This window comes from Stenella coeruleoalba (assembly GCF_951394435.1).
Source record: "Stenella coeruleoalba genome assembly, chromosome: 4".
Lineage (NCBI taxonomy): Eukaryota > Metazoa > Chordata > Mammalia > Artiodactyla > Delphinidae > Stenella > Stenella coeruleoalba.
The window spans coordinates 2,438,904-2,461,671 of NC_137149.1; the positions used below are offsets into that span (position 1 = coordinate 2,438,904).

Below are 22,768 nucleotides of genomic sequence, written 5' to 3' on the forward strand. Positions count from 1 at the left end.
GGCCGGAGCGCGGGGTGGGTGCGCCCCCGCCGGCTCACCTGGGGCTGCTCGCAGGGGCCGGTGCTTCCCGCTACGCGCAGATCGACATCTTGGCCACAGAGGCGGCGCACAGGGCGGGGGCCCGGCACGCGCAGGCCCGGGAGGAGAGGCTGCCGGCGCTGGAGCAGAGGCGGAAGGGGACCCCGCGGTGAGGCGGCCGGACTGCGACGCGACCCGTCGGCTCGAGGGAGCGGCCCCGCGGCACCTCTGCTGCGTCCCGGCGCTCAGGCTCCGAGCCGAGGGTGGGCGCGCTGCCCGGGCCCGGGGCGGGGGTGGGGGCGGGTGGACGGCTCCGGGGCGCTCCTCTGACGCCTGCTCTGGTCCCCAGGCCGGCGGGAGGTGCCGCCTGGACAGGTGTCGGGCGGCTCCAGGTGGACCTGAGGCGGCGTCTGGCGAGCAGTCTCCGGTTCTGGGATGCGACCTGCCCGCGCCTTCCCTGGAGGCGGCGGCCCGGTGACGACGATGTGTCCCAGCCAAACGCGTGTCCCCAACCACGGGGGACCCGGCCAGGCCCCACCACGTGGCGCCCTCTGCAGGGCCCCCGCTGTCCCCTCTGGGTCACTGCTGCCCTGCGCCTGGATGGCATGGCCCTCGTGCGCTCAGCTGACTGCCCGCTTCTTGGGACCCATTTAGTTAGTTCTGTAAATGGTTTAAAATCACTCGTGTTCCACTGTCGACCGGCCAGTTATTTCCTGAGGGTGCAGGCTCGTGCCACGTGCCTCTGGACACACGGAGGGACTCCTGGTGGCTGGGTGGGGCTCTCCCTGTGGCCTTGGGGGGTCCAGGGCTCAGCGGGCCGGTGGGCTGGTTCCCCCTCCACTGGCCAATGGGAGTCCGGATGGTGGGAAGTTCCTGGAGTTGGCGGTGGGCTTCCTGTCCTCCTCGCCAAGCCGGGCTGTCCCACCCGGGCCTCAGAGATGAGATGGGGCCCTGCTCTGCCTGGTGGGGATCCTGACCAGGGCCCACGCAGACCCATCCCTCCCTGCCTCCTGCCGCGATCCCAGCCCGGACCCAGCGAGCCGTGGTTAGCCTGCCCGTGGGGAGCCCAAGCGGCTGCACCCCACACCTCCTCCTCCTGGCGGCGGGTCCCTCAGGCCAGTGGGGCCAGAACTTCAGTCCCCCTCCCCTGCCGAGCCTGTGGCGGCAAAGTGCCTCGTGGGCTGCGAAGGCCCCGGGGTGCTCAACAAACAGGTCTGGTTTCCACACGCCCTGGATGGGACTCCAGGGTAGCAGGCTTCACTTTTAAGGCACAAGTGGGGGCAAAGCGTGGCCAGTGCACCCCAGTCCGGGGCTTCAGCTGTGTCAGGGTTCCCTCGGGTGGGAGGGGGGCCGACCTCCATGCCCTGGGCAGGCTGCACGCGCCTGCTCGGGGACAGGCAACTGGGGGTCCCGGGCCTTACCAGTGACCTTGAGTGGCTGGCGTCTGGGGGCTCCCGTTTTCCAAACGAGATGAGCCTGCTGAGCTTCCGTGAGGCTAACACAGGGCCATGGATGCGTGGGGCATCGAGGAAGGGTCTCCGCACCCCCTCCGGCGCTGTGGGTGGCCGAGGGGTCTCCTGGGCAGCGTGCACCTGCAGCAACACGGTCACGGGAGGCAGAGCCGTTCCCTGCGGGGTCAGCCGGGCCTGGCCAAGGGCGCCACGAGAGGGGCGGTCGGGGAGCCGGGAGTCTGTGCAGGGGCCACGGGGCACGAATGCCAAGGGCAGGGGTTTGTCCTGACGTACGATGGCTGCCCTCCGGCCAGCGAGGCTCAGGGGCGCTAGGGCTAAGCCAGCTAGGGCGGCCACACGGGGCCAAGTGGGGACCAGACAACTGCCTGCCCTTCCTCCAGGGCTGCGAGGGGCGGCTAGCCAGCACTTGGTGGCCAAGTCCAGCAGGGTCACCTCGGCAAAGCTGTCACAGCCACCAGGGCTGAGGCCCACGGGCCACTGTGTGGTCGTGGGAGGAGGTCTCAGGGACCCTGGACCCCAACTCAAGTCTGGGAAGGGCTCCCCACCTTTGCTGAGAGGGAAGGGGCATCCTTGGCCCAGCACCCCTGCAGTGACACCCTCATCACTGCCCTTCCCACTCCCCTCATGTCCTGTCATGCCCTGTGCCCTCAGGTCCCCAGGCTGGACCCTCCTCAGGCCAGACTGTGCAGGGCGCTGGACACAGATCCGGCAGAGAGGTGCCCTGGAGGCTGGGGGGCCTCCAGTGCTGTGCTGGGTTTAGCGTCCTAATTCTGGAATATCAGTGTCAGACACAACACCTTATTATTGTTTTGTTGAGGTTTAATTGACAAATTATATGAGTTTTAGGTGGACAGCGTAACGATTCTGTATTTGTATATATTGTGAAATGGTCGTCACAGTAAGTCTCCTTAACATCCAGCACCTCACGGAGTCACGGAATGTGACGAGAACCCTGAAGACCAGCTTCCCGTCAGCTGTCAGTACACACTACAGCATTGTTAACTAGAGCTGCCGTGTCGTACATTACATCCTGTGACTTAGTTTATAATCGGAAGTTCGTGCCTTTTGACCCCCTTCGTCGCGTCCTCCACTCCCTGCCTTCCGCCTCTGGCAACCACACATCTGATCTCTGTATCAGTTCAGTTTTTTTTTTTTTTTTAAAGATTCCACATACATGTGAGATCATATATTCATCTTTCTGCCTGTCTTCCTTCACTTAGCACAATGCCCTCTAGGGGCACCCATGTTGTCACAGATGGCAGGGCTCCGTCTTTTTAATGGCTGAGTAACATTCCATTGTATGTTTGTACCACATCTTCTATCCATGCATCCACGGATGGGCGCTTCAGTTGCTTCTGTATCTTGGCAGTTGTAGATAATGCTGGGATGAACACAGGGGTGCAGATATCTTTCTGAGTTAGTGTTTTCATTTCCTTCAGATAAATACCCAGAAGTGGAACTGCTGGATCATATGGTAGTTCTATTTTAAATTTTTTGAGGAATCTCCACAGTTTTCCACAGAGGCTGCAGCCATTTACATTCCCACCAACAGTGCACAAGGGTTCCCTTTCTCCACATCCTAGTCGACATTCGTTATCTGTTGTCTTTTGGATAATAGTCATTCTAATATGTGAGGTGATGTCTCTCTGTGATCTTGATTTGCATTTCCCTAATGATTAGTGACGATGGAATTCCCTGGTGGTCCAGTGGTTAGGACTCTGCGCTTCCACTGCAGGGGGCACGGGTTCAATCCCCGGTCAGGGAACTAAGATCCCGCGTGCCTCAGGGCGTGACCAAAAATAGGAAAACCAACAAAAAACAAAACTTAATGATTAGTGATGTTGGGCACCTTTTCATGTATCTGTGGGCCATTTGTGTGTCTTTTTTGGGAAAATGTCTATTCAGGTCTTCTGCCCACTTGTAACTGGATTGTTTGCTTTTTACTGAGTTATATGCGTTCTTTATATATTTTAGATATTAACTCCTTATCGGATATGTGGTTCACAGATATTTTCTCCCATTCCGTAGGTTCCCTTTTCATCTTGTTGATGGTCTCCTTTGCTGTGCAGAAGCTTTTTAGTTTGATGTAGTTCCACTTATTTATTTTTGCTTTGGTTGCCTTTGCTTTTGGTGTCAGATCCAAAAAATCATCGCCGAGACCAATGCCAGGGAGCTTACTGTTTTCTTTTAGGAGTTTTATGGTTTCAAGTCTTAACGTTTTTTAATCCATTTTGAGCTAAATTTTGTACATGGTGTAAGATAGTGGTCCAGTTTTCCCAACACCATTTATTGAAGAGACTGTCCTTTCCCCATTGTATATTCTTGGCTCCTCTGTTGTAAATTAACTGACCACATAAGTGTGGGTTTATTTCCGGTCTATTCTGTTCCATTGATCTGTGTGTCTGTTTTATGCCAATACCATATTGTTTTGATTACTAGAGGCTTGTAATATAGTTTGAAATCACAGAGCATGAAGCCTTCAGCTGTGTCTTTCTCAAGATTGACTTGGCAATTTGGGGTCTTTTGTGGTTCCCTGAAGAGTTTAGGATTGTTTGTTCTGTTTCTGTGAAAAATGTCATTGGAATTTTCAGAGGACTGCACTGAATCTATAGATTGCTTTGGGTAGTATGGGCATTTAAACAATATTAATTCTTCCAATCCATGAGCATGGAATATCTTTCCATTTATTTGTGTCTTCCTCAGTTTCTTTCATCAATGTCTTACAGTTTTCAGTGTACAGGACTTTCACCTCCTTGGTTAAACTTATTCCTAGGTATTTTATTCTCTTTGAATTATTCTCTTTGAATTATTTCAATTATAAATGGGACCGTTTTCTTCATTTCTCTTTCTGGTAGTTTACTTTCACTGTATATAGAAACACAACAGATTTCTGTATATTAATTTTGTACCCTGCAGCTTCACTGAATTTGTTTATCAGTTCTAACAGTTTTTGGATGTAGTCTTTAGTTTTTTCTATGTATAATTTCATGTCATCTGCAAGAAGTGAGTTTTACTTCTTCCTTTCCAATTTGGATGCCTTTTCTTTTTGTTGTCAAATTGCTGTGGCTAGGACTGCCAATACTATGTTGAATAGAAGTGGTGAGAGCGGGTATCCTTGTCTTGTTCCTGATTTTAGAGCAAAAGCTTTCAGCTTTTGATGTTAGCTGTGGGCTTTATTATGTTGAGGACACCTAACTGCCCATCAACAGGGACCTCGTTAAAGCACCTGAGGGAAACCCAGGGGAGGAAAGCGAGGTGCTTGGGAGGCAGCAGCTCCACCCCCCCACGAATGTTCACCACAGTCATTTCTAACTGACGTTACATACAAAACTGAAAACAACTCGTGTTCAACAGCAGAACGGAGTAAAATCAAAGTGTGATACGCCCCATAACAGAATACTACGTAGCAGCGAAAAGGAACAAATTCCTGCTCGACATTGTTGAATCTCACCAGCACATCTACTGGAAGCCAGACAACATACACACACACACACCCCGACAGACACAGACACATCCCCCCACTATAACTGCATGTTTATGAAGTTTGAACAGGGAAATCCAACCTTACTAAGAGTGGTTTCTTAGTCCACTGGACCACTGTAACAGAAAACCATAGCCTGGGCGTAAACAGCGTCCGGTTACTTTCAGTTCTGGAGTTCAGAGCCCGGGGTCATGCCGTGGAGGCTTGGTGTCTGGCAGGGCCAGCTTCTTGGTTCTCTGTGTCCTCACAGTGGGAGGGGGCGAGGGAGCTCTGGGGTCTCTCTCATAAGGGCACTGATCCTGTTCACGAGGACCCCAATCTCATGACCTAATCACCTCCCAATGGTCCCACCTCCTGGTACCATCACCTCGGGGATTAGGTTCCAACATACAGCTTTGGGAACATGTGCAGGGGGTTAGCCCTAGGAAAGCGGAGTGCTGGGGAAGGGGGTCCTGGGGAGCCCGGGGCCCTGCACTTCTTGAGCAGGGGTGGGGCCCCAGCACTTGTGGGAGAGCTCACTGAGCCACAGGCATGTCTGTGCCCTCACGCAAACACCCCTTTACTTCAAAGTGATCGTCTAGAAGCTACGACTGAACAGTGCAGCCACTGCCCCTGAATCGGGAGGTTCCGCCTCACCCGTCTCCTCCAGGGCCAGAGCGAGGGCAAACCACAGTGAAGGCCCCTCCATTTCCCCTGCACACGTCTGAAGCCAGGAGTTGCCTCTAGGCTGTCAGCTCCACCCCATTCGACTCCACGTCCTGGGCCAACTTTGCACCGCCCCCCAGCGTGAGCCTGGCTGGGCCATGCGTGCACATGGGGGACCCAGTGCCCGAGCGCGTGGCTGTGAGCTCTGAGCTCCCAGGGGCAGCCTGGAAGCCCGGCACCGAGTCCTCCCTTGGGCCCGACAGGTGTTTCAGTGCATTTGCCCCAGCCCTGCCCGAAGCCTGGCCAGGGCTGAGGGACACAACAGCCGGTTGGGCCGGTGGCAGGCATGACATGAAGGCCCAGGTTAGGGTTCCCTCCTGTGCTGGACAGACCTGGCGCTGGGCCAAGCGACCCACGGAGGAACGAGGCTGCACCCGAGCTGCCTGTCACGGGGCCACCTCCCACTCGTGTTCATGGTGCCCTGACAGGCCTGGCGGGCTACCCTGGGCTTTTCTTGTAAGCACAGCTAACGGGTGTCTGCACGTGGCAGGTCCCAGTGCTGAAGCCGAGATCAGACGTGGCCAAGATGGGAACCCAGCACCCGGGGGACCCTCTTGGAACCATGCGTGCTGTGGACCTGACCCTGAGCTGGTCCCTCTCGCCGCACGTGGAGCCCTGTGGGCCGTCGGGCTCTTGCCAACCCTGACCTGCAGGGCCAGGAGCTCAGGTCAGAGGCCAGGGCACCATCCCCTCTGCCCTGCCGTCTCTGCCCCATAACTCAGCGCCAGACCAGGGAGAGCCCAGCCAGCCCGCCAGCCCCTCCTCCATCTCATGCCACAGAGGTGGGGGGGGAAGGGGTGGGAGAAGGGCCTTGGAGCTGGCATGGCGGCTTGGAGCCGCTCAGCTCACCTGAGGCTGAAGTCCCCCGGCCCAGCAGACACAGCGAGATGGGACCCAGTGACGCCTCAGTGACCTCAAGGTTTAATTAAATACTGAAATGTATTTGTAAGGACTTCTGTACATAGTATTTCCAGTGGCAGATTTTTAAGATTTTGACGCAAACTGTGACCTTGTAGCATAGGGGACCACCACTCCACGGGCAGCTGGGAACTGCATTCTCAACAGAGGTGACGGCTGGCTGCGCTGAGGGCAGAGGGCCACCAGCCAGGGGTGGGCGGGGCGGGATCATGGGGCTCCTCTTCCCGGCCGGCGGCGTTATCCCTCCTGCTCAGGCCCCTCGTGGCCCGTCCCCCTCGTGCCCGCCCTGAGGTTCTGCTGGTGACAAGCCACCCCGGAGCACCCAGGCCCGTCTTCAGGAGCCCCAGGCAGCTGGCGCCTCCTCTGTGCCGCCGGCCAGGCTCCGGGGCCTCAGAGCTCGTTGTGGCGAGCCCTGGAGATGCGGCTGGACAGGTCCTGCAAATGCTTCTTTACCTGCGGGAACAGCACAGGTGAACCAGTTAGCAGATCTGCTCCTGACCCGAGACACGCAGCCCGTCGCCGAAAACTCTCAGCTGGGTGATCCTGCTGTCCAGTACCCTCCCATCCAGAGCCGATCGTAAATAAATCATAAAGGCAGCTCGCTGGCCACAAACAGCCCCCAAGGCACGTCAGGAACAGCGGAGCGAGGAACAGCGCTGCTCCTGCTCTCCACCCCCGCGTCCGCGTTTCCGCTTTCGTTGATTTGGGCCCATTCTCGTTTGCTTCTTGATGAGTCCGGATAAAGGTTTATCAGCTTTGCTTATCTTTCCAAAGAACCAGCTCCTAATTTCACTGATCTTTTCTATTTTTTTTTTGTCTTTATTTCTGTTCTGATCCTCCTGATTCCTTTCCTTCTACTAACTTTGGGTTTTGTCTGTTCTTTTTCTAATTCAACTGTAAGGTTAGGTTGTTTATTCGAGACTCTTACTTCCTGAGGTAGATCTGCATTGCAATACACTTCCCTTTTTGCTGTGTCCTCTAGGTTCGGGAAAGTTGTCTTTTTGCTTGTCTTCAGGTATTTTTAAATTTCTTTCATTTCTTCAGAGACCCACTGATTGTTGAGTAGCATACCGTTTAGCCTCTATGTGCTTGTGTTTTTTGGAGTTTTTTTTTTCTTGTAGTTTATTTCTAGTCTCAATCTCGTGTGTTGGAAAAAATGCTTGATATGATTTTCTTATATTTACTGAGGCTTGTTGTGTGGCCCAGCATGTGATCTGTCCTGGAGAATGTCCTGTGTGCACTTGAGAAGGACGTGTATTCTGCTTTTCGCTGGAATGCTCTATAGGTGTCTACAGCGTTCATCTGGTCTGATGCGTCGCTTAAGGCCTGTGTTTCCTTACTGTCCTTCTGTCTGGATCATCTGTCCACTGAGGTAAGGGGGTGGCAAAGTCCCCCACTATTAGTGTTACTGTCAGTGTCTCCCTTTATGCCTGGTCATAGTTGCTCCCATGTTGGGTGCACTTACATTTAAACAGTTGTTACGTGTCTTCTTGGATTGATCCCATCATGTAATGCCTACCTTTGTCTCCTGTTACAGTCTTTGTTTTCAAGTCTATTTCGTCTGGTGTGAGTACTGCTGTCCTGGCTTTGATTTCCACTGTGTGGAATACCTTTTTCCACCCGCTCACTTTCAGTCTGCACACCTCTAGGTCTGAGGCGAGGCTCCTGCCGGCAGCACGTGTACGGGGCTCACATAGGTAACGTCCTACAGGGCCCAGCACCACGGTCCCCTCCAGTCACCAGAGCTTCATGCTCTGGGGGTGACCCCGTGGGCTGAGGGGCCTGTCGTGGCAGGCTGCCTATGGTACATCATTTCAAAAGCAGCAAATGAAGACCCCGACTTGTCCGCGGCTCCTGCCAGCTTGTCCTCGTCACATGATGGCGGGTGCCGCCGCCGCGGCCCGAGGGCCTGGGCTCTGCTCTTTCTGTTCCTAGTTCACACAGAGCCCCGCAGGCTGGTGCTGCCGGCCTCCCGCGCAGGAGCCCGGGCCGGGCGGGGACCTGGGGAGGTCTCCTCCAGCAGCCCCGGTGCTCACAGCGCGTCAGAGCCCCTTCTCCACGGTCGGGGGAGCCAGGAGCCCCAGTTCCCTCTTCATCCCCGCTGTGCAGTCCACCACGGTGTGACCTGCAGGTGGACGCCCACGAGGGGTGCCTGGCTTTGCCCCGCTCGGCTCTGCCAAACACAGGAAAGAATCCACATGCTCCCCTCCTTCTCGGTACTTTGGTCTTCTTCACTTTTTAAGTTTCGTTTATTTTATTTATTTATTTTTTGCGGTACGCGGGCCTCTCACTGTTGTGGCCTCTCCCGTTGCGGAGCACAGGCTCTGGACGCACAGGCTCAGCGGCCATGGCTCACAGGCCCAGCCGCTCCGCGGCATGTGGGATCTTCCCAGACCGGGGCACGAACCCGCGTCCCCTGCATCGGCAGGCGGACTCTCAACCACTGTGCCACCAGGGAAGCCCAGTTTCACTTATTTTTGAATAGATAACACATCCCTGCGCAAAAGGCACAAAGGAGGCTCCCTCCAGGGCCCAGCTCCTCTGTTTTGAATTTCCTGGGCGTCTGTGGCGACGTACCATGCTCGTGCTGCTGGCTCTGCAGAGGGTCCACACCACCCGCCCCTCCTTTTCTCTTAACCTGAACCAGAGGCTCTGCTGCAGACGGGCCCTCACGTCTTAGTGGCTGGAAAGTGCCTGGACTTGTGGGTTCACCACGAATGGCCAGGGGAGGGCGGGCAGCGGCCCTGCTGGTGCTTCAGTCTCCATGTCCTGCACACCTGAGCACTGTCTGGCGTTCACACGTCACCCCATAACGCAGCCAGCGCCCCCATTTAGGGTATCTGCAAGCCCCACTGAGCTGCACGCGAGGAGCGCCCTGCATGGGACCCCTGCCGCTACTCTGGAGCCAAGTATGGTCTCCTTGCGCCCCAGGCCGAACGCCTGGGAAACCGCTGGCTCCCGCGTCCACTCAGGAGCCTCCAAAGCCACGTGGGCAGCTCGCAGGAGCGCAGGACCTTCAGAGCCAGTGCCAGGCCACATGTTTGGGGGCCAGGATGCCAGTGGTGCGGCTGGAAGGGCCCGGCTCCAGCCCTGGCTGCCCGCCCACCCGCCTCGCGCGTGTGCGCCTCTTCCCTGCTCACCTGGTTCAGAGCCCGGCCCTCAACAGACCCAGAGGCAGGTGGGGGTGGGGAGGCCTGGGCAGTCCCTGTCCCCCACCCCCTGCAGCTGACCCCCTTCAGGGCTGCGCAGTCCCGCAGCAGGAGCAGCTGCGTGGTTGCTCCCACCAAGCTCCGTGAGGGCGAGACAATCCCGTCCCCTCTGCAGAGAGGGGGCCGAGGCCCAGGGAGGGGCGGCCAGGGGGCCAGGGGGCCGGCGCGCTGGCGCTGACGGAACTGTCACGTGCCCGTCCCGCGGAGGCCTGGCCGGCGGCCGCACACCCACCTTGTAGCCCAGCTCCTTGGTCTTCTCCTCCAACACGGCGTACCGTTCCCTGTTCCGGCTGACGTGCTCCTGGTCTCCTAAGCTCTCCACGTGTTTCAGTTTTTGATGAGAAATTTCCAGCTGCTTCTGGTAGTGGTTATGCTTTTCAATTTTGGCTTCGAAGTGCTTAAGCTCTTCCTAGAATAATGTTGAAACAACTGAATTACCCCAACACGCTCTTACTACCACCCTAGGGTCCCTGATGGGATTTCACGGCTGCTTCAGGAGACCACCCAGGGCAGGTGGCTGCACGCTTAGGTTTCGTTTATTTTTGAATAGATAACACATCCCTGTGCAAAAGGCACAGAGGCGGCAGGCCTGCCGGGGCTCCCCCGCCCTGAAGGCTGCAACCCTGCGCCCATTCCCCGTGCAGCCCGCCCGGGGCAGCTCTGGGGGCCGAGCGGGACGGCAGGCTCGGGGGGAGGGTGTCCTGGCTGCCATGCCATCACGAAGCAGCACACATGGAAATCAGGTGAGCAGCCTTTTCCTCTAAAGGGCCCCAGCAGGACCTGACGGCCTTCAGGGGCCAAGGGTCGCACCCTATGCGCCCCCTCCCCACTCCCAGGGACCCCTCACCCTCTAGGTAAATGGCACCTGCCAAGCCTCTGGTCCCCTCTGGCCCTGACCCCACATCCAGCCTGAGCTGAGCCCTGCACTGGCCCCGTCCTCTCCACCCCACAGGCCTCCAGGCTCCCCCCACCCCAGCGCAGGTGGGCCTCCAGGCCCAACCCCTACACTCCCCCAGCGCCCCCAGGCCCACGTCAAGATGCCTGCCGAATGTGTCGGCGATCCTAACCCCCCAGGCCCCGGGCAGGCTCCCCTCCCCCTGCGCTCCTGTCCAAGGAGACGGAAGCTTCACGCCCACGGGCCTGTGCCCGTCCTCGATCCCTGACCCCCTGCCCCGTGGCAGCTTTGCCACAGCAGAACCCACCTGGAGGCCCAGGTGACCCAGACCCTTCCTCCCTCCGGGCCGAGCACTGCGGCCCTGCAGGGTCCTGCTGGCTCCCCCTCCAAATCGCTGTCAATCCGCTCATCCCACAAGCCCCAGCTCGTGCCCAGTGCACCCAGAGCTAAGCAGATGCCCTGAAGCCACACTGTGTTCACTGGAGACCAGCTTCGTCCCACACGGGCCGCCACCCGGGGCAGCGGACGGACACAGACGGCAAGGAGAGAACGTTCCCGTGAAACGCTGATCGGCTAGGACTAAAGAAGAGGACCTTGCCCAGGTTCTCAGAGAGTCCGCTGGGAGAGACGCCGCCCCTACCCGGAAGGCCTCCAGCTCCTTCTCGGTGAAGTTGGCTGACTGCGCCATGTCCCACAGGTCCAGCACCCGAGGCTCCTCGAACCCTGTGAAGGAGCAAAGGCAGGCTCGGTGACCTGCACGGCGGCAGCCCAGGACGCGCAGGGCCACGCAGGCCACCTGCACAGTGCACGGTGCTCGTGCACAGTGCAAGCGTCCTCTGGAAGCCGACCGAGCACACCTTCCACACACGCTCAGTCTGCAGTTCCCAGGACCCGCGGGGTGGGGCCTCAGTGATGCCCTCACCAGCCCCTGGTCGAGCCGCTGCTGCCCGGGCGCAGGAGCCCTTGTGCGAGCGAGCAGGAGTGCTCGGGGGTGGGGGGTGAGGCTCAGACTGCGGGTCCCCCTGCCCACAGTTCCACGCTGAGGCTCAGGCGCTGCCTGTCCCTGTAGCTCTGAAGCGAAGTAAACCCAACGGAAGGGACCCTGTGACTTCAGCCACCGCTCCCGAGAGCACGTGGCGACGGTGCAGCCTTGTCACCCACCTCCCTCCCACGGCTGGAGGCGGCTGGGAGCAAGTGGCCACGGCGGCCCGCCCAGCGGTCATCTCACCAGCTGCCCCACCTCCCCACCGGCGGACCCTCCCTGCTGCCCGGGGCCCTGGGGCGCTGCTGGCAGGACTCGGCAGGCCAGCAGCAGGGTCCGGCTGGGTGCAGCCCCGGGAGCGGGGGGGCCGAGGCACAGCCTCAGCTGCCCCGCTCCTCTGCACGGCCAGGCCCTTGGGGTCCCTGCTCCATGGCAGTTGAGCAGATCAGCACAGCGGGTCCACACGGTGGCCTGGTCCCCTCTCCATGGCAGACGGGCGAGCCCAGCAGGCAGAGTCGTGCCCCGGGGCACCCGGGCCATGCGGAGGAGCAGGGAGCCCACCTCGTGTCCCCACTGCACGCACCCCGCGTCGACAGCAGCACCCGCCATGTGGCCAGTGCTCAGGGAACAGGCCGGAGAAGGAACGGACGGGTGACAGAAGACGGTACAAAGAGCACCTGGCCGACTCCCGGCAAGCCCGCACCAGGCATGAGCTGCAGGAGACGCGCGCAGAGCCCCAGGCCATCCTCCAGGGGGCGGCACCCAGCGAGGAGCTCCGGCCTCGGCCCGAGCAGCGAGCTGTCTGCACAGGAGCAGAGCAGCCATCCCAACGCGCGGGGCGGGGGCCACCGTGAGGGTTAAAGGACGCGTGAGGCTAGAATAAAGGTGCGTGCACCTTCCAGGAGGGAGAAAGCAGCCCAGGCGTGGCCCTGGGAGCGGAGGGGCTGCAGGGGCTCTGCTGCCGTCTCCCGGGCGCCGGGCAGCGGGGCGGGGCTCACCGGCCTGGTCGCCGTAGCCCTGGTGGCTGACTCTCCGCAGGCGGTCGAAGCCCTGGCTGATGTCCCGCAGCTTGTCCTTCAGCTCGGCGTGGCCCGCCTGCAGCGCGTCCTCCTTGACGCGGCTCACGTCAACGGGGCTGATGACGTTCTCGTGGATTTCTGCGGGAGCCCGAGGCAGGAGGCCGTGAGGGCCCGGGCCTGAGCCGCCCGGAGCTCCGTCTAAGTTCGTCTAGATGTCGTGGAGCCACCGCAGCCCCACCCCCACTGCTCTCTCAGGGCGGGTCCCGAGCCCCCCACAAGTCCCCCTGAAGTCAGGCCGGCGGTGACAGGAGAGGTGGCCCATGTCACCGCAGGAACGGGTTCATCTGAACCCACGCTCACAGACGTGCATGGGCACCCCGACGGGCTCCTAAACGCCGAGATTCCTGCTCGGAAAGCAGGGAGGCCTGACAGCACGGCACTGCCCCCAACCCCCCAGCAGCTCTGTTCTGGAACGCTCTGGAGCCAGGGCCGCCTGCGGGGGCACCTTCGGTCCTGCTCAGGGTCTCCAGCAGGACGTTGTACTCGTGGACCTTCTCTTTGTGATGCTGGAGCTCCCGCCACAGCTTGTCCAGTTCTTCACTGGAGAACTTCCCAGAGGTCTTCGCCTGGAAGGAAAGCCACCCCCAGTGAACACCCCCACGGGCTGTGCTCACCTGTCCACGCCTCGGGGTCCCCCCATAGGCCGAGCCCACCTGTCCACGCCTCGGGGTGCAGCCTGCCCGCCTGGGGTTAGCTACACGGGTGCCCCTGTGGATCACTCCCGCAGGCCAGGCATGACCCTCGCTCCCGGGTGGAGTACTCAGGCCCAGCTCTCGGCCTTCATCCCCCTTCGCTAGGGGACGCAGGGGCAGAAAACCAAAGGCCAAGGCCTGACGCCTCCAGGGCGGACGGCAGCGCGAGGGTACCTTGTGCCACAGCTTCTCCAGCCGGGGGTCCTCCAGGCTGTGGTCGGCGGGGCCGTGGCTGATGGAGTTGCTGCTCACGGCCCGGGCGTCCTTCCTCCCGTCCAGACCGTACTTGGCCAGGATGACTAGGAGGGCACAGGAGGGGCTCGAGGCCGTGGTCTGGGGGCCGCCCCTCTGCCGCCCGCCCAGCTCTCCTGCCCACTCGGGACCCAGCGGAAGGAGCGCGAACAAACCGGGGATCCTCCTCCAGCAACGCCCCCGCGCACACTGGCGGCCTCGGGGCCGCGCGCTTCCGGCCGATCCCTCTGTCCCGACCCACGGGGGAGAGCGCGGTGCGGCAGGACGGGCTCAGCATCCCGGGACTGCCTTTAGGACCAGCTTCACAGGTTTGCAAAACCAAAACCTGCAGCCCGTTTGTGTCGTGGGGCGAACTCCAGCGAGGGCGGGAGAGGACGACGGTCCACAGAATGGACGGGGCGGTGGTCAGGGGAAGCTCTGCCACGGCCTAAGTCATATTTTTATTTGCAGAAAAGATTTTCTACGAGGAGAAACCTCAGCGTCGGCAGCTTCTGGTGAAAAGTTAACAGCGGTAGCCAGGAGGGGACACTGGCTCCAGCCTGCTGCTGGCCGGTCACCGTGGGACAGCGACCAGGTGTCGTCTGTCAGTAGCGCCCAGGACACAGTGCCGCCCATAGCCTCTGCGCCAGATGGGGGCCTGCGTCTCAGCACCATTGTCGCCAACATGATGCGGCGGATGCCTAGTGGACCCGGAAGGAGCGCTCCTCAGCAGGGCCGGGCTGCTGGGTCTGCCCTGGAGGACGCCCCTCCCAGCATCTCCTCGCGCCCCACACCTACCTCCTGAGTTGGGAGTGGGCCTGCCCCACCCTCCCTGCTCTGAAGGACTGGGCGTCCTTCCTCCCATCTGCAGACAGTCCCCACTGTCCCCTCCAGGCCTCACCCGGGCCTCTCTGGATCCGGGCTCCCCTTTCCCCTGTGCTCCATCCCTGAGGTCCTCATCCGAGCAGTGGCCCACCTGACCCCTGACCCCCAGCACCTCCTCTGACAAGCGCTGAACACAAGTGGTCCCCACGGGGGCCCACCCTCAGCTGAGCCAGCCCAGGGAGCGCCCCGCTCAGCCTGACCTCACCTCCTGGGGCTTCACTTCCCTGTCTACACGGCCTGTGCCTCAGAACTCACCCTGCCCAGCAGCTCAGCCCACTGGAAGCCTTGAGAGTAAGCTGTGAAGAGTGTGTGTCCCTGGTGTCCAGCCTGCGGTGCGGGCATCACGGGCAGGGGGCTCTCCCTGCCCCCCACCCTCCTCCATCTCCCAGCCCCGGGCCACCTGGACGCACTGGGAGCCCTAGATGCAGGGTGGGCCACAGGGGCCACAAGGCTCGGACTGGCGGGGGCAGTGCTCTTCACACGGCCAGACCCTGGGAACATCCCTGCTTCCTCGTGCAGGTGACCGTGGGCATCTGGCCATCCCAGCCGCCTCCCTGGACCAAGCAGCCCTGGTTGCTTGTGCGCTAACGCGGCCAGACGTCCTTGCCCTGGCCCTCCCTCCCACGTGCCAAGAGCCCGCACAGGACAGCCCGGCAGCTGTGCCTGCCCACAGCTGAGGGTCACCTTGCCAGGGCCAGGCTCACGAGGACAGCTCCGACTCTTAATCAAACCAAGTCAGGGTAAGAAGCTGGGGCCCAAGCCTGGGCGACCGCCGCCCCTGGGCTGAAAAGAGACGTACCGCTGAGCCCGCGGGCGAGCTTCGCCTCCTTCTCTCCGTCTTCATCCAGGCCTTCAGCCTTCAATTTCTTCCACTTGAACTCGTCCCGTTCTTGTATCTTCAGGTCAGCATGGAGCTCGGACAACTTCAGAGGAGGTAGATCAAGCTACGGGGGAGAAGAGGACATGTGACCCCCAGCTGCACGAGGACCAGCGACAGCCCGGGAGACGCTGACCTCGGAGAGCAGACGCCAGCGACAGGGAGACTGTGCCGGGGTCCCAGGCGGCCAAAGTCCCGCATGTGCCCCCGCACGAGAGCCTCAAAGGGACCTCTGCCCGCAGCCCGAAAACCACCGGCCCTTACACCCCGAGGCCGCTCTCCAGCCTCGTCAGATCCCAGGTCCCCAGGGAGCCGCCCGCCACTAGCGGCCTGAGTGTGCAGGTGCTGGTGGCCCAGGGGCTCCTGTCGCAGGACGCCTCACGTTCCCAGCCGGGGCCCTGGGGAGGCTGCGAGTGCGGGGCTCCCCCCAGGTAGCCCTTGGGCGCATCGGCTCCCCGGATGACTGTGCCACCCCAGGCAGGCGCTCCCCACAGATGACAGGACAGTGGGCGAGGGCGCTGGGACCTGCCCCCTGCACACCTTCCTGGCTGTCCACCTCCCCGGGCGCCAACGTCCGGGCCGGAGCCCCGAGCTGCAGACTGGTGCCCAGCAGCGTCCGAGGCTCTGCGTCTCACAAGGGTGAGTCGTGATCTGGTGCCAGCCTTCCTCTGAAGCGTGGAGGCCCGCGGGCTCAGGGCTGGAGATGCCCCGGGTGACAGTGCTGCCCCCAACAGCAGGCACGGAGCCCAGGCAAAGAAGGCCACTCTCCGGACCCTTCTAACCTCCTTAACTTGAAGTTAACTGTTAATGGCTCATGTGAAAAGAACTGGTTAATAACTCCAAATGCAGAGCAGCCTCTGTCAAATATTAAAGCGGAGTAAATCACCTACAACCAGGAGACAAGCAGCTGGGCAGGAGGAAGCCGCTCGTCAGCGGCCGTCGCCGCTGGGCCCACATCCCGGACACCCTCGGCCCAAGGCTCAGGGTGCGCATGGCGCCCTCCACGGAGCTGCTCTCAGCCAGGGGCCTCACGAGCCCGGCACCTTCTCCTCTGCCTCTGCAACTTTCACCATCACCCTGCAGGCTGCTCGGGTAAACTGAGGCCCAGGGAGGTTAAGAACTGGCCCAGGACACATGGCGAAATGTCACTGGGTACTTTATCCCTTCTGCTGCTACCGTAAATGGGATTGTTTCGTTAATTTCCTTTTCAGAGTTTGACGCTGGCGCACAGAAATGCAGCCGAGGCTTGTAGGTTGCTTCCGCATCCTGCAGCCGCGGTGACTGTTAACTAGATCTGAGTTCTCTCCTGGCGTCTTCAGGGTTTTCCGCATAAGGTCACATCACCTGCAGACACACACCTTTACCTCCTTTCTGATTTGGATGACTTTTATTTTTTATTTTTTGGATGACTTTTATTTCTTTTTACTTCCCTAGCTGTTCTGACTAGAACTTCCACAACTACGTTGAACAGAAGTAATGACCTGATTTTTTAAAACATAGGTGAAGACCTTGAATAAATATTGCTCCAAACACAACATACAAATGGCTGACAGGCACTTGGAAAGATGCTCCACATCCCGACTCGTCGGGGAAAAGCAAATCCAACCCCAGTGAGGTACCGCCTCACACCCATTAGGACGGTTACTATGGGAAACAAACAGAAAACAACAACAGTTGGTGAGGATGAGAAAAGGGAACCCTCGTGCGCTGCTGCTGGGAATGCAAAATTGGCGCGGCCACTGTGGAGAACAGTACAGAGGTTCCTCAAAAATGAAGACGAGAACCATCAATACACTGTGATCCAGCAAAGGAACTGAAATCAGGACCTTGAAGAAAGATCTGGGGTCGCATGCTCACCGCAGCACTATTCACAACAGCCAGGAGGGGTGCAAGGTGCGGGTCAAAGGGCACAAAGGCAGTTATGCGAGTCCCGAGTCCCGAGGCTCTGCACAGCGCAACACCCTCCACTATTTACACTGCATACTTATTATTTAAAAATTCGCTAAGAGGGTAGATCTACCTTAAGTTCTTATCACTCACGCACACACACACACACACACACACACACACACACACACACACACACACACGCGTGCGCGTGCACACGCAGCAACCCCGGGAGGGAGACGCCAACCAGACATCCCCACAGGGGCACCCCTGGGACGACTTCCCACGGCTTCACCCACCCCCCAAAGCTCCAAGGGCGGCTCCGGCCCCTCCCTGCTCAGGAGCCTTGCAACACCCCGGAGAGGTCACAAGACTGCCGCCTGGCCCACAGCTCTTCCAAAGCGCCTGGATCAAAAGGCACTGCACAGTTTCACAGCAAGTCAAGACTGGAGGTGCTGGGCTGTGATGAAGCAACACCAGCAGCTCCCTGGTCTGGTCTCACGGTGGGGAGGCCCCTACCACGGCATCTGTGGACCAAGGCGGGACTTGCCCCCACCCCCGTAGAAGGTGGGCTGGAAAGAGAGGGCGAGGCGGGCGCCTTCATCAGACTCCTCTCCCTCACCCTGGGTACACGCTAGGCATGACATGCTATGAGATCGTTTCATGTTTAGAAAACAAAGAAACACTTGATGTTTCCAGAGAGCAAATTATCCAAGGCTGAAAACCCTGGCACAGGTGTGCCGGGTGCCCCACACCGCCCTGGGCACCGGCTCTGAGCAGCGGCAGTGCCCACCCCAGCCCGGCACCGGGAGGACTGCACAGCTCGCCACCCGGGACCAGCTCCGCCGCCGCCCTTGAAGCTTCTCAGCGTAGAGAGCCCGGGACAGGCCAGCTTGTATTCTGTGGGTCTGCCTACCCACGCGAGGCGTCCGGATGTGAGGAGGGACCCGGAAAATGCCAACAGGCATGGACCCCACCCTGGAAGGTCTGCACATTTCGTTCAGCAGAAGAGACTTGTACGTGCAATTGTAGAATTCAGGGCCAAGGGGCCCGGAAAGGTCATCCAGTCCAAGGCCCATCCGTCCAAGGCTGGGGCAGGGTTGGGGTTCCTGCAGAACCGATTCAGACTCTCTCGGACAGATGTGACCTGAGGCTGCCCAGGTCAGCAGTGCACTGAGCATGGGGGCGGGGGGGCGGTTCAGGCGGGTGCAGCTTGAGGGCAGGTGACAGCCAGGAGGTGTGAAGAGGCTGCCCAGGCTGGGCAGATGCAAAGCAGCATCTGGACGGACAAGGCGGGGCTGACCAGGACAGCCCTGCAAGCAGAAGGGCTCAGGGCAGGTTCCTGGACACAAGGTCCCCTTCCTCCAGGAAGCCCCCCCCTGCTTCTCCAGCCCAGAGTGCTCTCTCTTACCCGGGAAGGCTGCACACACACAGTGGGTCCTGACAGCTGGGCCCCCAGCAGGATCCTCAGGGCCACTGGTCTGGGAACAGCGCTGGGCCTGGGGGCATCCACCGGCCCCTGCCTGCCCTGCAGTCCCCCTGCCACATCCCTTCCCCAGCCCTTCCCCTTCCCTCCGACTTTCCTTCCAGCCGTTTTCCCCTCTCTTCCAAAACTCAGTCCTTACTTTGTTTTACTCTCCTTCTCAAGGACTCAGGAATGCTTAAAAGTGGAAGCCTGGATCTCATGAAGACGCTGTGGCCCAGAGGGTTGGGGGAAGTTTGTAAATACCCATTTCACTAAAAACAAACCCCACCCAACAAAGGAGGGGCCGCTATGTTAACGAGGAGGCGGCGGGGTCCAGGTCACACCCCAAGCAGCAAGGGGTAGTCCCAATTCTACCCCCAGGCGGAGTGACCTTGGAGGCGTCCTTTGCCCTCTGGGCTTTCTTGCTTTCTTCTCTAAAATGAGCACAGCTGGATTTAGATTTAGTTCACTAGCGTCTTAAGTTTCGGGTGTTCTCCTCTCACCTCACCACATCCCCTCACCCGATTTAACAAGAACTGGCTTTTGCTTCTAGGATTTCCGCTGTCCTTGGGCTTGTCTCCGTGCTCAGCGTCACCTGTTTTTCTTGTTTCTCCATACAGAGAAATACAACGTAGGAGAAAAGGCAAAAACGTGCAAGGCAGGAGACCTGGGTCTGCCTGCAGAGAGGGATCTCGGCCTCAGCTGCAAAGCTGCCAGTTCAAACTGGCGGGGCGGCCCTTCTGCCCAGGCACCAAGGCCTCTCAAGTCTTCGCCTGTCATCACCAGGCCAGGGTCCCTCTTCCCGGAGGCGCAAGGCAAGGGGTACCCACACCTACCTCTGCGGGCCGGTGTGAGGCTGTCAAAGGCTCAAGGCCCTGGCCCCGTAGACTCCCAAAGTTAGAGGAGACCCGGGCCCCGGGGACCCCAGGATTAGAAGAGACCCCGGCCCGGGCTCCGCCGATCCCAGGATTAAAGGAAGCCCCTGCCCCACGGACCCCCGAAACTAGAGGAAGCCCCGGCCCCGCGGACCCCCGAGGTAGAGGAAGCCCCGGCCCCGCGGACCCCCGAGGTAGAGGGGCCCGGCCGCCGCTCACCCGCTGGGCCTTCTCCCACAGCTGGTTCAGCTTCTCCATGCGGAACTCCCCCCCGGGCTCGCGCTTCGAAGAAGGCTCGGGCTCATTCTTCTCCCGCGAGTACTTGCCGCCGTGGCCCGCCGCCGGCCACGGCCCAAGGAGCAGCAGCAACAGTAGCAGCGGCGGCGGCCGGAGCTCCCGCAGCCAGGTTCGAGCCCTCCCAGACGCCATCTTCCTCCTCCAGCCGCGGAGACCCTAGGAGCTGCGGGAGGGAAAAGGCCCTAGGCCGGACCCGCCCACCAGGACCCGACCCGCCCCCAGGACCCGCCGCGCTGCCTCCTGGGAGTTGTAGTCTCTCCCCGTGTGGCCGGTCCAAGAGAGGCGGCCGGCGGACTACAAGGCCCGGGGAGCCCTGCGGAGGCACGCGGGCGTTTCCTAGGCAACCACGCCGCGGCCTCATGACGACGGGAACCTCTAACTGCGGCTAGGGCTGCTCTAGCTGGGATTGCGGGGTTGCTAGAGACTTGGTGGAGAAAAGAGCCCCGACCGCGCAGCCCGGATTGACCGGAGCGCCCTTTCCCTTCGACTCCGTAGAAAGAGTAAACAGTTCAGAAATCGGGAGCGTGTCTGCCGCACCTTAGATTGTTTCTGTGTCATCTGCCTTGGTCTTGAGCCTTCCTTGTCATTATGGTCTCTGGAAGGTGGCCTCTGCTCGGCACTCCAGCGTCAGTGTCTCTGTTGGGAACCCTAGCCCCACCCAGCCCACTCCTTCACTTGTCAGAGGAAAACAGCCTTCTCGCTCCCGTCCCCCCGAAGCTTTCCCCGTGACCCAGGGAGCGCTGGCACCCCAACACTTGTCTTTGAACTGCATCCCGCTTATCTTCTATGCACTTGTTCTGTATTAGAGATACTTGTGTACCTGTTTCCTTTCTTCCCACCTGCTGTTTCGTAAATCGAGCAAAAGTGAACGCGGCCAATTTGATGGGGCCAGTGAGCCGGTCAGTTCCCTGGGGGAAGAGCAGGAAACGGGGAAAGAGTGAGAAGCAGATTGCGGCCCTCAGGTAGCTTATAGGGTCGGGTAGAGGCACCCCCTAGGTGCTTGCATGGTTTGAGAAGGGACAGGGTGAATCCATCTGGTCAGGACGCTGGACTGTGCCTGGGAGGGAGTGCAGGCAGATGGGGGACAAGGGAGACCCCAAAGAAAGAGAACCAGGCATGGCTTCTTGACATAAGAGAAGGCACTTTAGGTGTAGGCCGTGTTGTAATCTAAGCCTGGCCACAATGCTCGCCTTTGCGGAAGAACACGTCTCAGGAGTTAATGATTTTAAGGAAACAAAAGAATGTAAGAGCAAACAGCTATTTCCAGGCCAGGAAAATCATTTAACCGTGTCGGAGATACTAAATCAGTCATAAAGACTCCCAGTTCTGTTTCAAAGGTAAAGATTATTCTGATACATATTCTCGAGCTGTTTTTACAGGGTCCGAACCTCCTCGGACAATTGGCCACCAGACTAACTGGAGCCAGAGAATGGACGATATTGATCTTTGCTGGCTTCAGTCAACTAAGACCTGGACTGTCAACCCAGGACGACTCTTGCCCCAGTTCTATGCTAAATTCCTCCTGCGCAAGCCCCCTCATGAATATGCATGTTCCCTTAGCTTAAAGCTTCCCCAGTTCTGCTGTTCAGGGCGACACTGCTTTGGGAAGTAGCCTCGATGTTCTCCTTACTTACTGCAAGTAATAAATCCTTCTCCCACTACTTGACTTGGTTGTGTGTTTTGGCTTGACACCCACTAAGAGGCAAACCCAGTTTTCAGGTAACAGGAGAGCATTCCAAGTGGAGGGTCGATGAAGGACGCCGGCTTGCGGGATCTTAGATCTTAGTTTCCTGACCCAGGATTGAACCTGTACCCGCTACGGTGGAAGTGTGGAGTCTTAACCGTTGGACAGCCAGGGAAGTCCCAGGAATTGATATTTAGTTACTTTTTTTTAATTGAAGTATAGTTGATTTATAACGTTGTGTTAGTTTCAGGTGTACAGCGAAGTGTTTTAGTTTTATATACATATATATATATATATATTATTTTTCAGATTCTTTTCCATGATAGGTTATTACAAGATATTGATTATAGTTCCCTGTGCTATACAGTAGGTCTTTGTTGTTTATGTATGTTATATATAGTAGTGTATAACTGTTAATCCCAAACTCCCAATTTATCGCTCCCCCCTCTTTCCCCTTCGGTAACCATAAGTTCATTTTCCATGTCTGTGAGTCTATTTCTGTTTTGTAAATAAGTTCATTTGTATCATTTAAAATTTTTAAAATTTTTATTATTTAAAAAAAATTATTTATTTGGTTGCGCTGGGTCTTAGTTGCGGCAGGCGGGCTCCTTAGTTGTGGCGTGCAAACTCTTAGTTGCCCTGTGGCATGTGGGATCTAGTTCCCTAACCAGGGATTGAACCCGGGCCCCGTGCATTGGGAGCTTGGAGTCTTAACCACTGCGCCACCAGGGAAGTCCCTGTATCTTTTTTTTTAGATTCCACATACAAGTAATATCATATGATAGTTGTCTTTCTCTGTCTTATTTCATTTAGTTTGATAATCTCTAGGCCCACCCATGTTGCTGCAAATGGCATTATTTCAGTCTTTTTCTCAGCTGAGTATGATATTTAGTTAGTTTTAAATCGTAGCCTGTGTTATTCCAGAAAAGGCTTTAAGGTGCCTGGAATTAAGGTGATCTGCTGTCCTTCCTGCCTCATGTCCAGTATCTCGAGAACCATTGTTTCCTATATTTTATCCAGTTGTTTAGTTGTTTCAGGCAAAAGGGCAAATTCAGTGCCTGTCACTCCCTCTTAGTCAGAAGCACCAGTTCCCAGCTGCTTGGCTATTAACAGTTA

At 58.6% G+C, this 22,768-nt stretch overlaps 2 protein-coding genes across 2 annotated transcripts in view; one reads left to right on the forward strand and one right to left on the reverse strand.

Moving 5' to 3' along the window:
* Window positions 1–497, forward strand: part of DOK7 (docking protein 7) — a 34,894-nt gene extending 34,397 nt beyond the window's left edge. The window contains exon 10 of the mRNA XM_079920446.1: window positions 55–497. Coding sequence (XP_079776572.1) covers window positions 55–191 — 137 coding nt within the window. The 3' untranslated portion in view covers window positions 192–497. The remainder of the gene's footprint in view (window positions 1–54) is intronic.
* Window positions 498–6,585: 6,088 nt separating this feature from the next.
* Window positions 6,586–20,148, reverse strand: LRPAP1 (LDL receptor related protein associated protein 1). The gene is made up of 8 exons (XM_079920131.1): window positions 19,891–20,148; window positions 15,367–15,511; window positions 13,626–13,750; window positions 13,205–13,325; window positions 12,679–12,837; window positions 11,339–11,421; window positions 10,036–10,212; window positions 6,586–7,047 (listed from the first exon to the last, which is right to left on the reverse strand). The coding sequence occupies exons 1-8, from the start codon at window positions 20,098–20,100 to the stop codon at window positions 6,985–6,987; spliced, it is 1,083 nt and encodes a 360-aa protein (XP_079776257.1). The 5' UTR covers window positions 20,101–20,148; the 3' UTR covers window positions 6,586–6,984.
* Between the last annotated feature and the right edge of the window lie 2,620 nt (window positions 20,149–22,768).